General features: G+C 40.0%; 1 protein-coding gene across 1 annotated transcript in view; it reads left to right on the top strand.

Annotated features, from left to right (window-relative positions):
* The window catches only part of dagla (diacylglycerol lipase, alpha), a 29,787-nt gene that overhangs the window by 7,888 nt on the left and 4,564 nt on the right, over positions 1-17,335 (top strand). Inside the window, exons 2-21 of the mRNA XM_008310072.3 lie at positions 4,194-4,295; positions 4,383-4,594; positions 4,791-4,892; positions 4,980-5,118; positions 5,254-5,341; positions 5,484-5,618; positions 5,715-5,792; positions 6,068-6,192; positions 6,745-6,895; positions 8,072-8,155; positions 8,352-8,429; positions 8,600-8,680; positions 9,044-9,186; positions 10,619-10,687; positions 10,768-10,840; positions 11,168-11,376; positions 13,006-13,132; positions 16,352-16,518; positions 16,761-16,778; positions 17,190-17,333. Of these exons, the coding sequence (XP_008308294.1) occupies positions 4,201-4,295; positions 4,383-4,594; positions 4,791-4,892; positions 4,980-5,118; positions 5,254-5,341; positions 5,484-5,618; positions 5,715-5,792; positions 6,068-6,192; positions 6,745-6,895; positions 8,072-8,155; positions 8,352-8,429; positions 8,600-8,680; positions 9,044-9,186; positions 10,619-10,687; positions 10,768-10,840; positions 11,168-11,376; positions 13,006-13,132; positions 16,352-16,518; positions 16,761-16,778; positions 17,190-17,333 (2,318 nt within the window). The 5' untranslated portion in view covers positions 4,194-4,200. The remainder of the gene's footprint in view (positions 1-4,193; positions 4,296-4,382; positions 4,595-4,790; positions 4,893-4,979; positions 5,119-5,253; positions 5,342-5,483; positions 5,619-5,714; positions 5,793-6,067; positions 6,193-6,744; positions 6,896-8,071; positions 8,156-8,351; positions 8,430-8,599; positions 8,681-9,043; positions 9,187-10,618; positions 10,688-10,767; positions 10,841-11,167; positions 11,377-13,005; positions 13,133-16,351; positions 16,519-16,760; positions 16,779-17,189; positions 17,334-17,335) is intronic.

Here is a 17,335-nt window from a genome sequence, read left to right as displayed (position 1 = left end):
TACAATTTTTTTTTAATGGGCTTTTTTCTATGCTTTAGGTGAAGTGCTGTCCAAACAGAATTGCAAAGAGAGGAAAAGTGCACAGAAATGTACCACCTTCCTCAGTAAAATAACCTATAGCCTTGTCTGTACGAACGAGCGGTGCAGAGGTACAGATCTTTGCAGCTGGATTTCTGCTTTAAATTGTATGTGCTGCTTTTAAGATGCTTTAGTGTCATGGTAGTCTACAGATTGTCCATCCATCCATCTATTTTCATCCGCTTATCCGTTACCAGGTCGCGGGGGCAGCAGTCTCCATGACCGCCACCCAAATCACACTGCACCGTACCAACCCCCCTGAACCTTCCTGTGGGTGGTGAGCCCAGTGGAAGGTACCAACTGCCCTAACCGGGATTCGCACTTGCCCAGTAGGTGAATCCTGGGGTTCCACACCAATGACAGAGACATTGCCTCTGGGCCAAAGCGCCACTCTACAGATTGTCAGGAAGATTATTTGCTTTGCCTTTGTCTTCATTATAACACTGCACTGTCACTGTTTTGTTACTAATGGATCACAGTTTGTGCCGTACTTATTGTACTTATTATATCCTCTGCTGGATGATGCAGTAATTATTGCAGACAGTCTCTTAGGCTCTTTGGCTCTTCTATGCTTTATGATATATATATATATATATATATATATATATATATATTTGTAATTTATTTTATTTATTTTAAGTCAAACCTTGTTCTTTTTTTGTCCTGACTGTGAAGCTCTTTCATGAGTAAAACAGTGATGGAGGTGATGTAACACATCATTTTACTGTGGTGAAAATAAGTCTAATGCATCTGCTAATGTCCACTATTGGAGCCAAACAGCTTTACTAATGGGCAAAAACCTTCTGGTGATGGATGGCAAAGCCCTTGAGGAGGCAACTGCTATTAGTGCAATGCAGGTTTGGAAAAGTGAACTGATAGCCTGAGCCTTCTACCTTGAAATGAGTCTGGTAGAGCTCATTGTGTTATAGGTCAGTGCTGATTAGTGGTACAAAGCAGTGATGAAAGGAGTCACAGGTTGGATTTTGGTTTGTTTGTCACTGCGCAGGATAAAGGATTAACTGTTCTCAAGTAATTAACCCCGAGCACTCATCTTTAGGGTTTTATTGACATGGAAGAATCCAAGCTGTGATGCTTTTGAGCATGAAACAAAGGGTAACAATACTTCATTTATAGATATCAGACAAATATGAATGAATTACACTTTAGTAAAAACAAAACACGGGGCATTTAGATTAATATTTCATTTTTGGATTAATCTGTACTGGCATCCTTATTTGTAAGATAATTATCAAGATAAAACTGTTTTTGCTGGTACATGGACACATCTGTTGTTGTTTTAGACCTGCTGATGTTGCCACACTATTTTCAGAGCAATTAGAAATGCTGATGAATCTTAGGATGTGTGGTTGACCCTTAATGGTGTGAGCATAATGAATGTGTCCATTTTAATTGAAGTACATGTTGGGTTTTAGAGATATTAAACTAATGTATTACTCAAATAATCAATAAATGTAAAACCATTGCTGTTTCAGGGTCAAATGTTTGTATTGATTATGTGATTATTTTTAAAAATAATTCTTGTATGTTTGTAATCCCTGGTAATCTGATAACAGAGCGAGATGTTTAAACATCCCATTCTATAATTAAGAATTATGAACTAATTTATTGTCTGAATATGGTCTTTACAAGCACCTGTCTCATGCTACTAAAATATACTTAAAGTGTATAAACTGAATGGAACTGAAACGATCTGCTTATGCTTTTTACCAAAAACAAAGCCATTGGGTAGAAGCAAAGCTGTTCCCATTTCTCCCCAATCTGTGTTAATTTCTAATTATGTCAATATTTCTTTCTGATGTGGAGGATAAAAATTAAAAACTTGTCACAGCAGGCCTGGGGTAATGTGCTGTTAAGAGTCCCTCTCAGTCTCCTCTGCATCTTCTGCATTTAAGAGTTCTGTTTGATATTGACTGGCCTGGATTGTTGTGACCTAAATGAAATTAGGCCAAGTTTAAATCTTATCCTATTCATTTCATCCCTATTCTGTTCTACTATCCTTTCAGAATTATTTTAAACACAAAAATTAGTTTCACAAGTGACTCTGATAAGACTTATAAGTCAAATGGACCGTGGTCATGCTCAGGCTTCCTGTGCCCTTTTGCATTTTATTACAAAACAGATAAAAAAAATTATACACAAGTACTAAGATTTTTTTTTTAAATTCTAACACGAAGTGTGTATTGTGAATCCATGTTTGGCCGAAAAGAAAACTGCCTTCCCTTGCTGCACACATTTACTGTAGTTCGTCTGGCTTATGAAAGTTTCAATTGTGATGGTTTTTTAAGGTTGCACACTCAGCGGTTTTAATAATGGGAAGCTGAGACAACTAAACCTCTTTGCTGCTGAATGTAAATTACAAAGCAGTCCTAACAGGCATTTCACGGCCAGGTGAATAATGGCTGTGCCGTCTACATTATATTCTTAGCAACATACAGTGCATTCATCATCTGATCGACTTCTCAGAAGAGGTTTTATTCTGGGAAAATGTATGTGGCCCAGTTATGGACTTGGGGGGTGTGGTCAGGCCATATTTGGACCCTGACTGGATAAAACAGTTGCTAGATGAATAACTGAACGAACTAATTTGTTGGTCTCAAACAAGAAGGGACAACGATTGATCTATTTTTAGACAGATTGCAGATGCAGGTGTTAAAGGCTCATTAGGCAGGACAGACAGAAACAGAGGTGTAACGTAGCCGGTGGCTAGCGATGGTTATAAAGAGAAATTGTATTGTTTGTAATAATTGAACATTGTATGGTTTTAACCTGAACAATTACGATCTGTTGGATTATATGGCTATAATTTGGCCAAACAAATGTTTTAAATAGTTGTTTGGAGAACTGATCCACTTTGAGATATACAGAAACAAATCATACACCTACAAAAGAGGTTAGATGTTTGTTAAATGTTGTCCATTTCGTGATTTAAAAAATTGCATCCTACCATCATTCAGCTTAATCTTAAGTGTTGTAGGCTGAGCCTAAACAGATGTAAGCACTGATTAGGTGAAAGAAAGTTACGACCTGGTCAGTTTGCGAAGCCATTACTTGGCCACTTAAGCTATTGAAGTTGGAGCGTCTTTATAAACATACATAAAAATATACAGAGCATCACTGTTTCCCGTCCCGTCATCAGCTGTTTGAGCTTTCATAGTTTTCAGACACTGGCACAGCCTAATATATGTAATGTAATGTATGCCATATTTAAGTTCCTTTCCCTCACCTTTGTTATAAAAAAAAGATAATTAACCAAATCTGTCATCCAATGCCAAATGTTAATACATACGTTACATTAAAGAGTTATTGAAAACAAACCTGCACTGGATTTTAACTGCATTTTTTCTGACATGACCACACAGGAAATGCCAGCCTGTTTTTTTTTTAACCTCACATCAGGGAGTGACATTAACTTTGAATCAAGATGATTTGCTTCATACAAATGTCTGATTCGGTCATTTAAATCACTCATCACTCCTTTATAGTGTATGGCTTTGGTGGCTTCTTTGTGACAAAACTGTCCCAGTACATTCTGTAAAAATGCATGTCAGTGTCAGCATCAGCCCGTTTCAACCTCAGAAGGCCAACATCAGCCTCTCTGTGACCCGCCTGTGGCTTTCACTCTCCTTTCCGCTGTGCCTTTTGCAGTTCATTTCTGTTCAGCCTGGAGCAACCTATGAAAACACTCGATGTCTTTAAAACAAGCAAAATAATGATCACATTGGCACACTCAGCATGCTTCCATATTTCATCATAAAGAAGTGTAAAGAAGTTATTTTCTGCCTTCGTTCACCTACTTATTCTCATCTCCTGCTATATTGTTCAACCGTTGTTTTTGTTTGTTTTTTTCTACCACAAACCTGTTATTTTACATGACCAGATGAACAGACAGAACACAAACCTGTTATTTTACATGACCAGACGAACAGACAAACTGTTGTTTTTGTTGCTGCTCTGTAGTGTACTGTATGATGTTTAGTACGTAGGACATTTTGTAAAATGTCTGTAGAGAAATGCTGACTTTGAAATACAGATAGGGTTTAATAATTCATTAATTTGTTCCTCTAAACCTCTCTTTACTTCTGGTTCCTCCGCAGGGCAGTGATGCCTGGCATGGTAATGTTTCGGCGGCGCTGGTCAGTTGGCAGTGATGACCTGGTGCTGCCCGCCCTCTTTCTTTTCGTAATACACTGCGTCTGGTAAGTCTCTGCCTTCATTGGCTGTCCATTTACCTGATTAATCAGTAAGTATTTGATGGACTTGATTAATTACTCATTCACATTTAGGTTGGTAGTTCTCTCCGTGGTCCTGTTTGGCCTCCCTTATGGCTCAGACCAGTCCTGTTCTGTCACACTGGTGGACCACGGCAGAGGCTACCTGGGCATCCTGGTCAGTTGCCTTATCTGTGAGAGCGCCATCATATGGTTGAGCATGAGAGGCAGCATCTTGTACACACAGCCTAGGGAGGCTGTGCAGTATGTCCTCTACATACGACTAGGTACTACACACAGGCATGTCTGTCTGACTGTGAAAATTATAGACCTGGTTCTCAGTAGTTGCTCTACATTATGTGATGTTTTTGAGTCCAGTCCTAAAGAATGCAGTCAAACACTGATGTCTATAATTTTAACTAAATATTTTTCCAAGTGCTTCCTGACGGTGAGCATCTCACACGTGTTCCTTTGCTTTTATAGCTATTCTGTTGGTCGAGCTTGTATATGCTGTAGTAGGCATTGCCTGGCTTGTCCAGTATTACCAGCCGTGTTCTGATGTCACAGCCAAAAATCTTGCTTTGGGTGAGTACAATCCACATAGATGTACGGTATATTTTAGGTTTAGATGTTTATTTTTATCTTAAAAGTGAATAATTTCCTCCCCCACAGGGATTGTTGCCTGCAACTGGCTCGTGATATTAAGCGTTTGCATTACCCTCATGTGCACGTTTGATCCCACGGGTCGCACTTTTGTCAAACTGAAAGCCACCCGTCGACGTCAACGAAACCTTACAACATACACACTGAGGTAATTACAGTCTATTTAAGCCTCAAATTTAGTTTTCTTATTTTTAAAGTGCATAAAATAATAATAAGAAAAAACAAGAACAAAACGATTTCTTTCCCTTTTTTTAGCATAACAACTTTTTTTCCTCCACATTAGACACAGGTTAGAAGAAGGCCAAGCCAGCAGTTGGAGCAGGAGACTCAAGTTTTTCATGTGTTGCACAAGAGCCCAGGATACACAGTCAGTAAGTTCGTTCACCTTGGGTTTATTTCCCTGGTTACCCTCAATTAAAATGATTTGCTGCATTACATGTTTATTTTACATCATAAGCGGAAACTGACACAACCTCGGGTGTAAAAAAAGAAAAACATGTTCTCACTCTTCAGGATGCATACTCAGAAGTTGCCAGCCTGTTTGCGGAGTTCTTCAGAGACCTGGACATCGTGCCTAGTGATATTATTGCTGGTCTGGTTCTGCTTCGGCAAAGACAGAGATCAAAGAGGTCTTCTATCCTGGACCAGGTAAATTCTCCGTAGATGTTTTCTGACCATGTATATATATATTTCTTTAATTAACCATGATGCAAACGGTTAACACGGTATACTTTCTGTTCTCAGGGCAACAATGACATTTTGGCCTTTTTATCTGGAATGCCTGTAACACGTAACACAAGATACCTGGACCTTAAAAACTCTGTAAGTTACTGTGGCACCAAACTAACACAACCACAGGTGAAATGTTTAATGTTTAACCCTAGCCCAGTAAAAAAAAAAAAAGAAAATTTAGAGAAGTGAAATGCAAAGAAAAGGGTGTGTTGTTCAAAATGTTTAAAATGTTTTGAACTTGGGTTGTTCTTGTACTGTATAGTACTGTGAGGAGTAAGCCATACACCAGTTATTATATTATATTATATTATATTATATTATATTATATTATATTATATTATTTTGTCTGTCTGTCTGTTTCTCAGGGTGAGATGAACATGTACAAGGAGGTGTGTTACTACATGCTCTTCGCCCTGGCTGCATACGGCTGGCCAATGTACCTTATGAGAAAACCTGCCTGTGGGCTGTGCCGCCTTGTCAGCTCTTGCCCGTAAGCACTCAAGCACGTGCCCACACACTTCTGTTTTCCTATCAGGCTCCTGAGTCCCTGGCGTCGCACCAGTGTGGATCATATTTCACATGTGTCAACACCTGCCAAGTGGTAATCCTCTGAGGCCAATAACACTTCAGTAGGGCCTATGCACTGACACAGCAGTGATGGTGTAATCACACAACTCTGGACTGTCTGTGTTGGAGCAGCCTGTGAGATTATACTGGGTATGCACAGGTTAGGACAAAATGATTACATCTAAGGATATTCAATCATCGCCGAGGTCCATTAATACAAAACAACTTTTGTAGTATTTGTGAACATACCTGTTTTTTCTAGGTGCTAACTTTTAATTGATTGTATGTAAAACAATGTAATTCCTTAAAACGCCCAGTAATAACCAAATCTATCTATCTATCTATCCATCCATCTTCCTTCCTTCCTTCCTTCCTTCTTTTTCCATTCTTTTCCCTTATTAACTGTATTTATGATACTTTAATTCTATTAATTTTCCTCAAATTCTTTAAAACTTTAACCTCTTTTTAATTCCAGATGTACATCAATGGCTGGTTCACGGTTGACTCAGTCTGTGACAGTTGAGGAAGACAATTGTTGCGGCTGCAATGTCCTTGCCATACGCAGGCACTTCCTGGATGGAGACCTGAAGCAGGTTCACATTGTCTACACTTCCTGCCACGACGCTGTGAGTAATAAACAACAAGCTGAAGGCCGCTAGAGGTGTTTGGGCTTTCCTTCCTAAATAAAACAAAGGGAGTCTATTGGAGAGCAGTTAAGCCATTTTTTTCTTGTATGCATGCCCTTTTTTCCATATTAAATAATTCCCTTAATAAAACTGAATCTTCTCAAATTAAGAAAGTTCATTTTAACATGCATGAGATGGAGGCAAGGCTTTTTGGTGGTTTGGTCTTTAAACATTTTGATACAAAATTTGATCCAGATTCAGGATATGTTCTACATGGCATAAATAGGTGTGTACTGATAGTACGGTTTTGGAGTGCTGTCTCACAGATTGATTTTAGGATCTGTAAAAATGAGCAAATGCTTTGTCCATGTCCTTGGCAAATATTGTGTGCTGTCAGAAGCTGATGGACTCCACCAAGGCTGTGCTGTTTCACAGACTCTGACATCATCACAGATGGAATCATAACATGTGGCTGAAGAGAAAAAAACATTTCACTTTGGTGACATCACTAATGTAGTTACCAATTTGTGTGTATCACTGAACTCTGGAGCTTCTCCTTTCTGAAAGAAAGGGGAAGTTACCCTAACAGTTATTTGATAGGTGTTTGTTAAAATGATGCAGTTCGGACGTAAAGTGCTCTTCTGGGTGTTTTCATGGCTAATTAAATGAAAACCTCGTGGTAAACAGTGTAGACAATGTAGAAATCTATACGGAATCGTCTCAAGTTACTCAGTTCAGTTCAATGCGGTGAGCTGTGGATTGAGTGGAGAACATGGTAGTGGCTTCAGTCTGTTTATTTTCACATTATAATAACAATGACATTTGGTATCATTCCACAGCAGTAGCAGTAACATATGTTTTGTTTAAGGGGTTAAATTTATTTGAAATGATACATATTTATAATTACTTTCACGTGTATTTACATTCACGTGTCAGCCACACTGAGTTTATTTATAAAAAAAGCAGAACACTCATCAGTACAGTGGGACTTTCCATCTGCAAATTCCTTTCAGTCCTGTATGTGACTTCACTGTACCAAGCTGAGAATGGTGTGATGACAGAGACTCTGGACTCTACACTGCTGCTGAAAACAATCATGTGTTTGTCCCCCTCTCTGTGGTCTTCTTCACTCTATCACCCACTGTGTCTGTCTGCTGTGCATCTTCATCCACACAGGTCTACGAGACACCCTTCTTTGTGGCAGTGGATCATGGGAAAAAGAAGGTTGTAATCAGTATCAGAGGCACTCTATCGCCCAAGGTGAATTTCAGTGAAATCCTTTTGTCTTTACAGTTCAATACCTCAAAATCCGTCACAGTTTATGCTGTTTTTTTTTGTCCTACAGCTATCAGTATTTTAGTAGTAACTGTAAAATACCACATTCCTAACATGAATGAAGAGTAGAGATATGCACTGATTCTGTTTGTGTGTTTTTTTTTTGTTGTTTTTTTTTAAGGATGCATTGACCGATCTAACAGGAGATTCTGAACGTTTGCCTGTAGAAGAACAGCACGGCACCTGGCTGGGTCACAAGGTGAGGAGGGGGTGGGGGGGTTTAAACTATTCCTGACATTTGAATTAGCACAGTCACAGTCAGTACTGTACCCTTGACTCTCAAGGTCGTATCTGTTGTTAAGGACAGACTTACTTATTTTGAAAATAATGATGCGGAGTTTCTGTGTGTGTCTTTATTTCCACACTTAGGGAATGGTGTACTCTGCAGAGTACATCAAGAAAAAACTGGAGCAGGAAATGATCTTGTCACAAGCCTTTGGAAGAGACCTGGTGAGTGACTCATGGACCGTGTAGAGAGAGGAGGCAGTCTATATGGAATAATTACTGTCATGCGTACTGGTTTGTCTTGAAAACCAGCACAAACTAATATTTTATTGACATTTATTATTGAGTTTCTAACAAACAGTAGCCCATTTTACCGATATGTGAAGTTAAATTCATATCTAATTCTGCCTGACTGCCTGTGCAAAATAGGGTAATTAGGTGTGTCATAATGATAAGTAAAGGTTAATATTTTAATAATTAACATGTTAGAAGCCAGTCTCTGTTTTGAATGTGGTCCATTTGCAGCGGTTGCCACCGTGATGACAGTGTGCTATTTGTGGGTTCACTGACCCTGCGTGTCCCTCACAGAACAAAGGCACCATGCACTACGGGCTGGTGATAGTTGGGCATTCTCTGGGTGCAGGCACGGCTGCCACCCTCTCCTTCCGGCTGAGACCTCAGTATCCAACACTTCACTGCTACTCTTACTCTCCGCCTGGTGGCCTTCTGAGGTGAGTCCCAGGTCTCTTTGTATAATGCAAATAGTAAAAACAACTGTACTAGGTTTGTTTATCAGGCTCTTGATCTGAGGCGGCAAATCACAAAGAAAGTAATAATTGGCTTTGTCCTAAACAAGACTTTTTATATATATATATATATATATATGTGTATATATATATATATGTATATATGTATATGTTCTACAGTAGAAGATCTGAAAGGCATTAGAACAAACAGAAGGCGATGACTAATGTTACCAACCAGTACATTTCTTTTTACTAATTTAACATTTGGATAGTTGGAATGAGCGTGTTCAGAAAAGAAGCCAGCACAGATTTGTACATTTTCTAAGCCTGCAGATCTCCTTATCAAAACACTACAGCTCGTTCTTTGAGATTACAGTAGTACTACTGCAGTAGTACTTACCATCATATGGTATTTAAAAGTTTTACATAAATGACGCAGAAATAATTCAGAGTTTAAAATACTAACACTGTATTTGCACTTATATTCAAACCTATTTTACATAGTGTAGTTAAGACGGTACTTTAGAACCATTTGGATTTGAATTGTACTTGCTAGTTAATAGTTCTTTTAATCTTTTAAGTTGAGAAATACGCACTATTATTTGTGTTGTGTTGTGTAGACCTGTAAGCATTGATTTATTATACTGAATCGCAAATCTTGGAACCAGATTATTTGGAGGAAATATTCTGGTGTGTGGTAAGGTTTAAAGGCAGCCTTTTTTAGTATACCCACGAGCTATAGTTGGGATTATTCGTTAGTGCCTTTCCTTCCCGTTAACAGACAAGTATTTACGGTCCAGTGGGTCAGGGGTTTATTAACATTCTGCCTGTTCCCTGGAACCATATCCAATATTCAGTCACACAGCTGTCTGCTGTGTTTTACTGTGTTTACTATGCAAATCATGCTGAAAGACTCTCCCAACTGCTGCAGTGCAATTACAGCATTTCACTCAAGTCAAGCCAAGGTAATTTCTCAGCCTTTGGACTTAGAGCACCGGGCTGTTTGCAGAGAGACGGTTTGACATCTTTAGCCCAGAAAAACCCCAGTGTGTCTTATCACATCGAAGAAAATCCTGTTCCACCTTATTTCGGTCAGATCGGTGTGACATCAGACGAGCCTTTCCCTGAAACAGACGAAAATAAACACAACTAATCTTTTAGTGTTGTTTTAGTTTGATTTGGTCTTTTACTTATTCACCAAAAGGCCATTTGTATGAAGGAAACCTTTAAAGCTTTATTATCTAATATGATTTTTTTTACAAGATTTGTTTTGATGAACACGAGTGAAATGGAACTGTCTACTTTTCAAAGGAAGAGGGCGTCAGATCTACAGTTTTGAGTCTAAACAATGTGCTTGGTAACACATGTTTTTATATAATTTCCTCCTAATGTTGTTCTTTAACTCTGTTTCCCTCAGCGAGGATGCCATGGAGTACTCAAAAGAGTTTGTAACATCTGTGGTCCTAGGAAAAGACCTGGTACCAAGGTATTTATCCCATGATATAGTGGTTCGTTGTACCCTGCTTGGGCACTACCACAGTGCAATGATCTGTTCTTCTCTCACAGACTCGGCCTTTCTCAGCTAGAGGGATTCCGACGTCACCTCCTGGAAGTTTTACAGAAAAGCAACAAGCCAAAGGTGACTGTAGAAGTTGACAGTCAGAGATCTGTAGTGTTACAACAGTGTCACAAACAAGAAGAAAAGACCGAAAGCCTGTTCATCTGGCAGACCATGAGACCTATTAGGACGGTCAAAACTATCCATCTGGTCTAATGACTGACATCCAAGAGTTTTCACTGCAGTGATTTCTTCAAACCAGTGATGTCTTTCTGGTGTATAGATAGAAGAAATAATAGTAAAAAGTACAAAAAGGGTAATGTGTCCTGAGGGAGGTGATGGTTCACATTCAGAGTACTAGTGATATATTTAAATCTCACAGGTCACCATTTTGTGTCTTTGCTACAGTGGAGGATCATTGCTGGAGGAACCAAATGCATCCCAAAATCAGAACTTCCAGTGGAGGATGAGGATGCTCAGTCTCAGCCGGGAGCACCCCCCAACAGCTGCCTATGGCTTCACCCCAGTGACCTCAGCATCGCCCTTTCAGCCTCTACCCCCCTTTACCCTCCTGGCAGGATCATCCATGTGGTGCATAACCACCCGCCAGAGATGTGGTGAGAAGTGTTTTTAGAGCTTGGTGTAAATTCTAACACCTGCGCCACATTTAGCTACGCGCTGAGTATGAGCTTTGAGCACGCATCAAAGGTGATGGAAACAGTTAAGAACAAAAATGGATGATAATCTATGGAGATGCAAATACACAAAACACAGTGTAGGTTTGTTTATGATGGAGTTATTTGTCAGAGGGTCAGAATGTCTGTCTCTGTCTCTGCTGCCAGTTGATGATCACTGTTCTACACTATATATACACATGCATTTAGCCTCTTTTTCTACTAAAAATTATCATCTTCACTAACATTTATGAAACAATTAGTTGCAAGATGGGGTTGCTTCAGAGAGAGTGGTCATGAAATGGTACATTTCCCTGTGCAAAAAGTCAGTTGTTAGAGTTCATCTCTGCTATGGTTACAGAGCAGGATTTCTGGAAGCTGAGTTGTGTGTAAAAGTTGCAAAATCTGTTGAGTCAAACTGCAGCAGTTCCCAATTTCTTCAGGCATTAACGTCAGAAACTGTGAGGGCTGGGAACCTAATGGCAGCGTGTTCCACAGCCGAGCAGCTGCAAGAAAGTCTTATATCACCAAGGACAATACCAGTGTTAGGATGGAGTGGTGAAATAAGGCCATCGCTGGTTATAGAGCAGCAGCAGACAGATTGACAAGCCTCAATATGGCCTATGCCAGGAAGACATAACTGCGAGACTGCGCTGTGACAAATTCAACGTCTGCGGAGGGATAATGGACGCAGCTTGATTTATGAGATTGGCATTGGCCCTTAACTTTCAGTGAAGGCGATTTTTAAAGCTTCTGGTGCTGGAATATTTTTTGTGCTTCCAAATTTATACGAGCATTTTTCGAAAAAGGCTATTTTCCTTTCTATTGTTACTGTGCCTCAGAGGAGAAGCAGAGCTCATAAAGGCACGGTTGAAGGAGTTTGGTAACTGGCTGGAAGAGAAACTCTGACCTAAATGGACTGAAAAAAGGTCCTCTTGTGTAATGTCTGATGGATTCCACTGAATAAAAGGGCATAAAGCCTACAAACACAGTTCGGTATTTGAAGAAAGTTCTTCTAGAGAAAGTAGAGCTTCGTGCTGTAGCTCCATCCGTATAGATGCCTATATTCTTGAATAAAGTGGTTCCATCCTGTAGCAGTTATCACGCGTGATTCTACATCTGCCTTACATCCAGAAGGTCCTGGCTTCAAGCACCAGAGGAACCACATACTCGGTGCCTCCAAAGTGGCAGCATGTTGCAGCAGATCTGTTGTGAACATAACAATTTCCCTGTTTTGAGATCAACACAGTTCAAATAATGATCATACTTTACACAAATCAACACAGTTCAAATAATGATCATACTTTTAGAAGATACAAATCAACTACCATAATGTGGTCAGGTTATATCATCACTTTGTCCACATTATGGATAATATTCAAGATTTGCCAAAGTGTTATGACGTTACAACGATCCCACACGTGGTGTGTTGTAACCAAATCATCAGAAGTGGGCTGTTACTGAACAAATAGAAAATTGTACATCTGCATGATTGACAGACTCTGTGTCTCCATTTCTATTTATACCTCTCTCTCCCACTCACCTTCTTTCCCTCTGTTTGCCCCCCTGTAGCTGCGGCCAGGAGGAGCCAACCTACTCAGCTCTGTGGGGGGACAACAAAGCCTTCAATGAGGTCATCATATCCCCCGCCATGCTGAACGAACACATGCCCCACATGGTGATTGAGGGACTTAACAAGGTCTGTCTCTAATGTACAGTTGCATGCAAATGGAATTGGTGGAGGGTGTTTGGCATCCAGGTGAAGGGGCTTTTCCATTGGTATATGTTTGAACGTGATGTGACAAATCTAAAAAGATGAAGGCATGAGTCAGTAGCTGAGTCACTGTAAAAGATGATTGATTGTTTTATATACTGAACACTGGACACAACATCATTGGCATGAAAAACTGGGCTGTAAGTCTGGACTGGTTTCTTGGTCACCTCTGGTCTCTCGTCATATTTATAACCAACACTACAGGATTTATCTGATTTATTAACAGGGTATTTGCGTTCCTGTGCATGTGATGGATCTACTTTGGGGCTTGCACTCTCTTCTTGGTGCAGAGCTGAAATCCTCCGTGTAGTGTATTTACATCTGCTGTGCTCAGTCCGTAGTGTGATACCTCTGATGTTTCTGCAGGTACTGGAACCATTTTGCCCTCTGTCTGAACAGGAAACCTCAGATCAAGAAGAACTGGATGTCACTGATCCACACAGTGCCACTGTTAACATAACCTCAGAAACTGAGTTAAACGCCACTCACCTTCCCTCTGATTCTTCCTCCCCCACTCTCAGAGAACTGTCCTGCTCTCCCCTGCTTGTTGACACAGTGGCTGTCTCGGTCTCTCTGCCTGCTCTGAATCATTCTTCTCTGCTGAATGCAGATGCTGATGTCTCTTCTCTCTCTGCTCCCCTGTCAGACTGTGCTTCTGCTTCACAGCCAAACTTGGTGCCTGTTGCCCCACTTTCTGTTAGTCTTTCCGACTCCCACTTGGGACCACTCTCAGTCCGTCATGAGTCATGTGAACCACCACAACCTAACCCAAGTCCATCTGACTCTCAGCCTTGCGTGGATGCAAACACATGCCCCGACCTCATAATTTTGCCGACTTCTCATCTGAACGTAGCACCACCTTCGCAGAGAAATGAGCTACGCAGTTCACAGGCACACAATTCTTCTGACTCTGTTGTTTAGTTGTCACTCACTATTAGACGTCAGACCTTCAGTAAAAATAAATCTAAATTAAATTAATATGTCTTTTAAATTACTAACCCTCCCAGGATGAACTACCTTAGTGGATATGTTTTATCAAACATCCCAGAGCTGCTCTTCCTGGATACAAATCTAATAATTTGAAAGGGATTTAAGTAAAATTAGCTGTTATTTAAACATACACTTAACAAATGTATGAGAGACATTCACTCATCTGGATAATACAGAAAGTCTAAGCCCAGTTAGAGATTGATCTTAGCCCATTGTTTCCTGTTTAACTGACATGCAAAGAATTTACAACAGGTTCCACAGCAAACTCTGAACGTCATGTCGTCATTCTACTGCCTTGAACATGAATAAAGAAGTCAGAGTGTTTACGTCGAAACTTAAGTAAAACCATCAAGATATCGAAGGTCCGATGTCTTAAACACAGTCTTTGAACCAGTAGTTCAACCACCTGCACTTTTTGCTCTGGTTTAATGAGGTTCATCTTTCACCACGGCCCCTCTTTCTCTTCCACTCTCACAGCTACGGCACATTTGGTCAAGTGTTGTGACATGAACTTGCTCCCCTCCCTTTCCACGAGCTAACAGGTTTTCTTTGTGTTCACCAGGTCTCCATGGCAACCTAATTTCTTCCACATTAGCTGCTCTTTATTCCTGGCCAGGCCTTTTCAGCAGCTAGTGACTTTTTTCTCTGCATTTCGTTTGCCTTTTTGCCTTTCTGAAAGCACACATTCAGCTTTTCCTCAATTATGAGCCATTCAAGCCACACTTAGCTGCTCTCCAGCAGCAGATGGAGCAACAAGGGAGCGCAAACGTGTAAATTTCTCTAGCTCAGGCTGACAAATGGTTTTCTTTTTACTACATTTGTCCTTTGGGCAGGGTGAACTAAAACCATTACATTAGTAAGCCCTTCTGTTATTTATGTTACACTGCCATGATGTTAATTCATGTATGTCATATGAATATGGCTGCACAGGGTACAGTTAGAATTGTTAGCCTTCTGTTGGTTTTATTTTTTTATTATTTTATAGTTATCCGTTTGTTATTTCCTACAGCTGTAGACGATGTGTTTGTTATTATAACCAAAGACGAGCTGCGCTTTTCGACTGCAGTGAACGACCTCCAATGATTTCACTCACCCATGTAACTCAAGCACGTGTTCATGTTGTGCATCATAACCCTCTGCTTAACGCATTTAAAACTTGTTTATTTAAAGTATTATTTCATTTGCCTTTTGTTACATTCCATTCCATTGTGTCCCAGTGTTGTCAAGTGCATTGTATGCTGTTTTGTATGTGTTTTTTCAATGTGCCTTAACCACCTCATTAAATTTACCCAAAGTAAACCAACTATATATCTGCGAGTGTGTGTTGCTGTGATTTGACGTCAGTGTGTTTCCCTCTCATTTCTAACCACTAACAACAAAAAGCATGAGAATTCATCTGCTTTGTTTCCTCTAAGGCGTTTGAAGTTGTACACGATTGTGTTGAAGGTCAATTTGCAGTCGTCACGATCTTTAGTGGGTGTTAATGTCAGTTAAAGTAGGTGTTTGTTCACCTTAGAGTTGTACTTGGATTCATCCAATGTACAGCTTCTGTAATAATAGATGTGATTATATCAGCAGCTCTTCAGGGCTGTTCTTCAGGGCTCACTCTAACAGCACGCTGTTCTGCACTTCACAGAAATGTCAATACAAGTTCAGTGCAACATTATTGCCTATAGTCTCCCTGTTTACATTATGTCATACAAAGTTAAGTTGAGCATTTGGGCCGAGGTATCGGATCGGATGGGCTATAGTTTTTTCCGATGTTCGATCCAGAACTTTTGACCAATGACAGAGCCACCCCTAACTGTAATATAGTAAAATCTTTCTTAAAACAAAAACTACTCCAACCAATGGTATTTACGTATACTCACATATGTACGTTACAGAGGACTTTTATCCAAGCTTATGAATACATGAGCCAATAACATGAAGTAATTTATTTTCTCTTTAAATGATCAAGGTTACAAGTTTGGTTTTGTGACCTTTATTTTAATAAATGCAAGAGTTTTTCTTCTTCCTTCAAGCTTGTATGAAATATTCCATTCCTGTGGGGTTGTTCACTTTCCCTCATGTATATTCACCCTATACCTTATGTATATTTATGCCTTTATTGATCACATCATGTGTCTATCCACTCCCCTCTGACTGTGACAGGTGCTGGAGAACTACAATAAAGGCAAAACTGCTCTGCTGTCAGCCGCCAAGATCATGGTGAGCCCTACAGAAGTGGACTTAAACCCTGAGTCCTTGTTCATGGATGCAACGAACAACTCTCAGCAGCCCACACCTACAACCCACCACCGCAGGAACAGTAGTGTTCGGTTAGTACAACAGTACAAATGTGACTGGGGCAAAATGTTGAAAGTTTTTTTTTTTTACCCTCCCAATCTCCACTAATGTGAAAACGTTAGAGCAACCCATATTTTCTGCCAATATTGTAGTTTTTGGGATGAATGTAATTTAATAATCTAACAATTACTTTTCAATACTACTGCTACTAACTTAAACTTTATTGTTCTCCCAAAATTATCATTTGTGTCTGTTTGTTTGGTTTCAAAAAAAGACAAAAAACAATATTACGGTAAGCAAAGCATGCTGTAACTAATCTTGCACAACTCTGTCCCTTTTCTCATGCACGCATGCACGCTGTGTGACCACGGAACAAATTCAGTGTTTAGTAGTTTTCACTCCCCACGCCTTTTCTGGTCGAGGTCCTTTCCAAAACTCTGTGTGAACTCCTGGTAGTGATCTTTTTAGCCGTGCTAACACTTGTTGAACCTCTGACCTACCTGTCTCTCCATATCTTTTGTTTTGTTTATTATTTAATGTAAACATGACTTCCACTTAGTCTGTCCCATATATGAAATATATTCTGTTGAATATTTCTATTTCACGATGTTTTGACCCGTCTGTGTTGTCTGTCTTGTGTTTTGGCCCTCCCCCCTTCTTTTCCTGTCATTGTTCTCCAACCCATTCTCTTCCTTTCCTTTAGTTCATGTGCCCAGTCTGAAATATCTTTGGATGGGTTTTCTGAGTGCCCACCTCCCCCAGTGCCTGTGGTGCTTCGTGGGGCACGGGAGCGGCTTACAGTGGAGCTAAAGGACCGCAAAGCACCACTGGCCGTCATGGAGAGTCTCT

Source organism: Cynoglossus semilaevis, chromosome 5 (assembly GCF_000523025.1).
Source record: "Cynoglossus semilaevis isolate Cse_v1.0 chromosome 5, Cse_v1.0, whole genome shotgun sequence".
Lineage (NCBI taxonomy): Eukaryota > Metazoa > Chordata > Actinopteri > Pleuronectiformes > Cynoglossidae > Cynoglossus > Cynoglossus semilaevis.
This window is presented reverse-complemented; position numbering and strand designations above follow the sequence as displayed.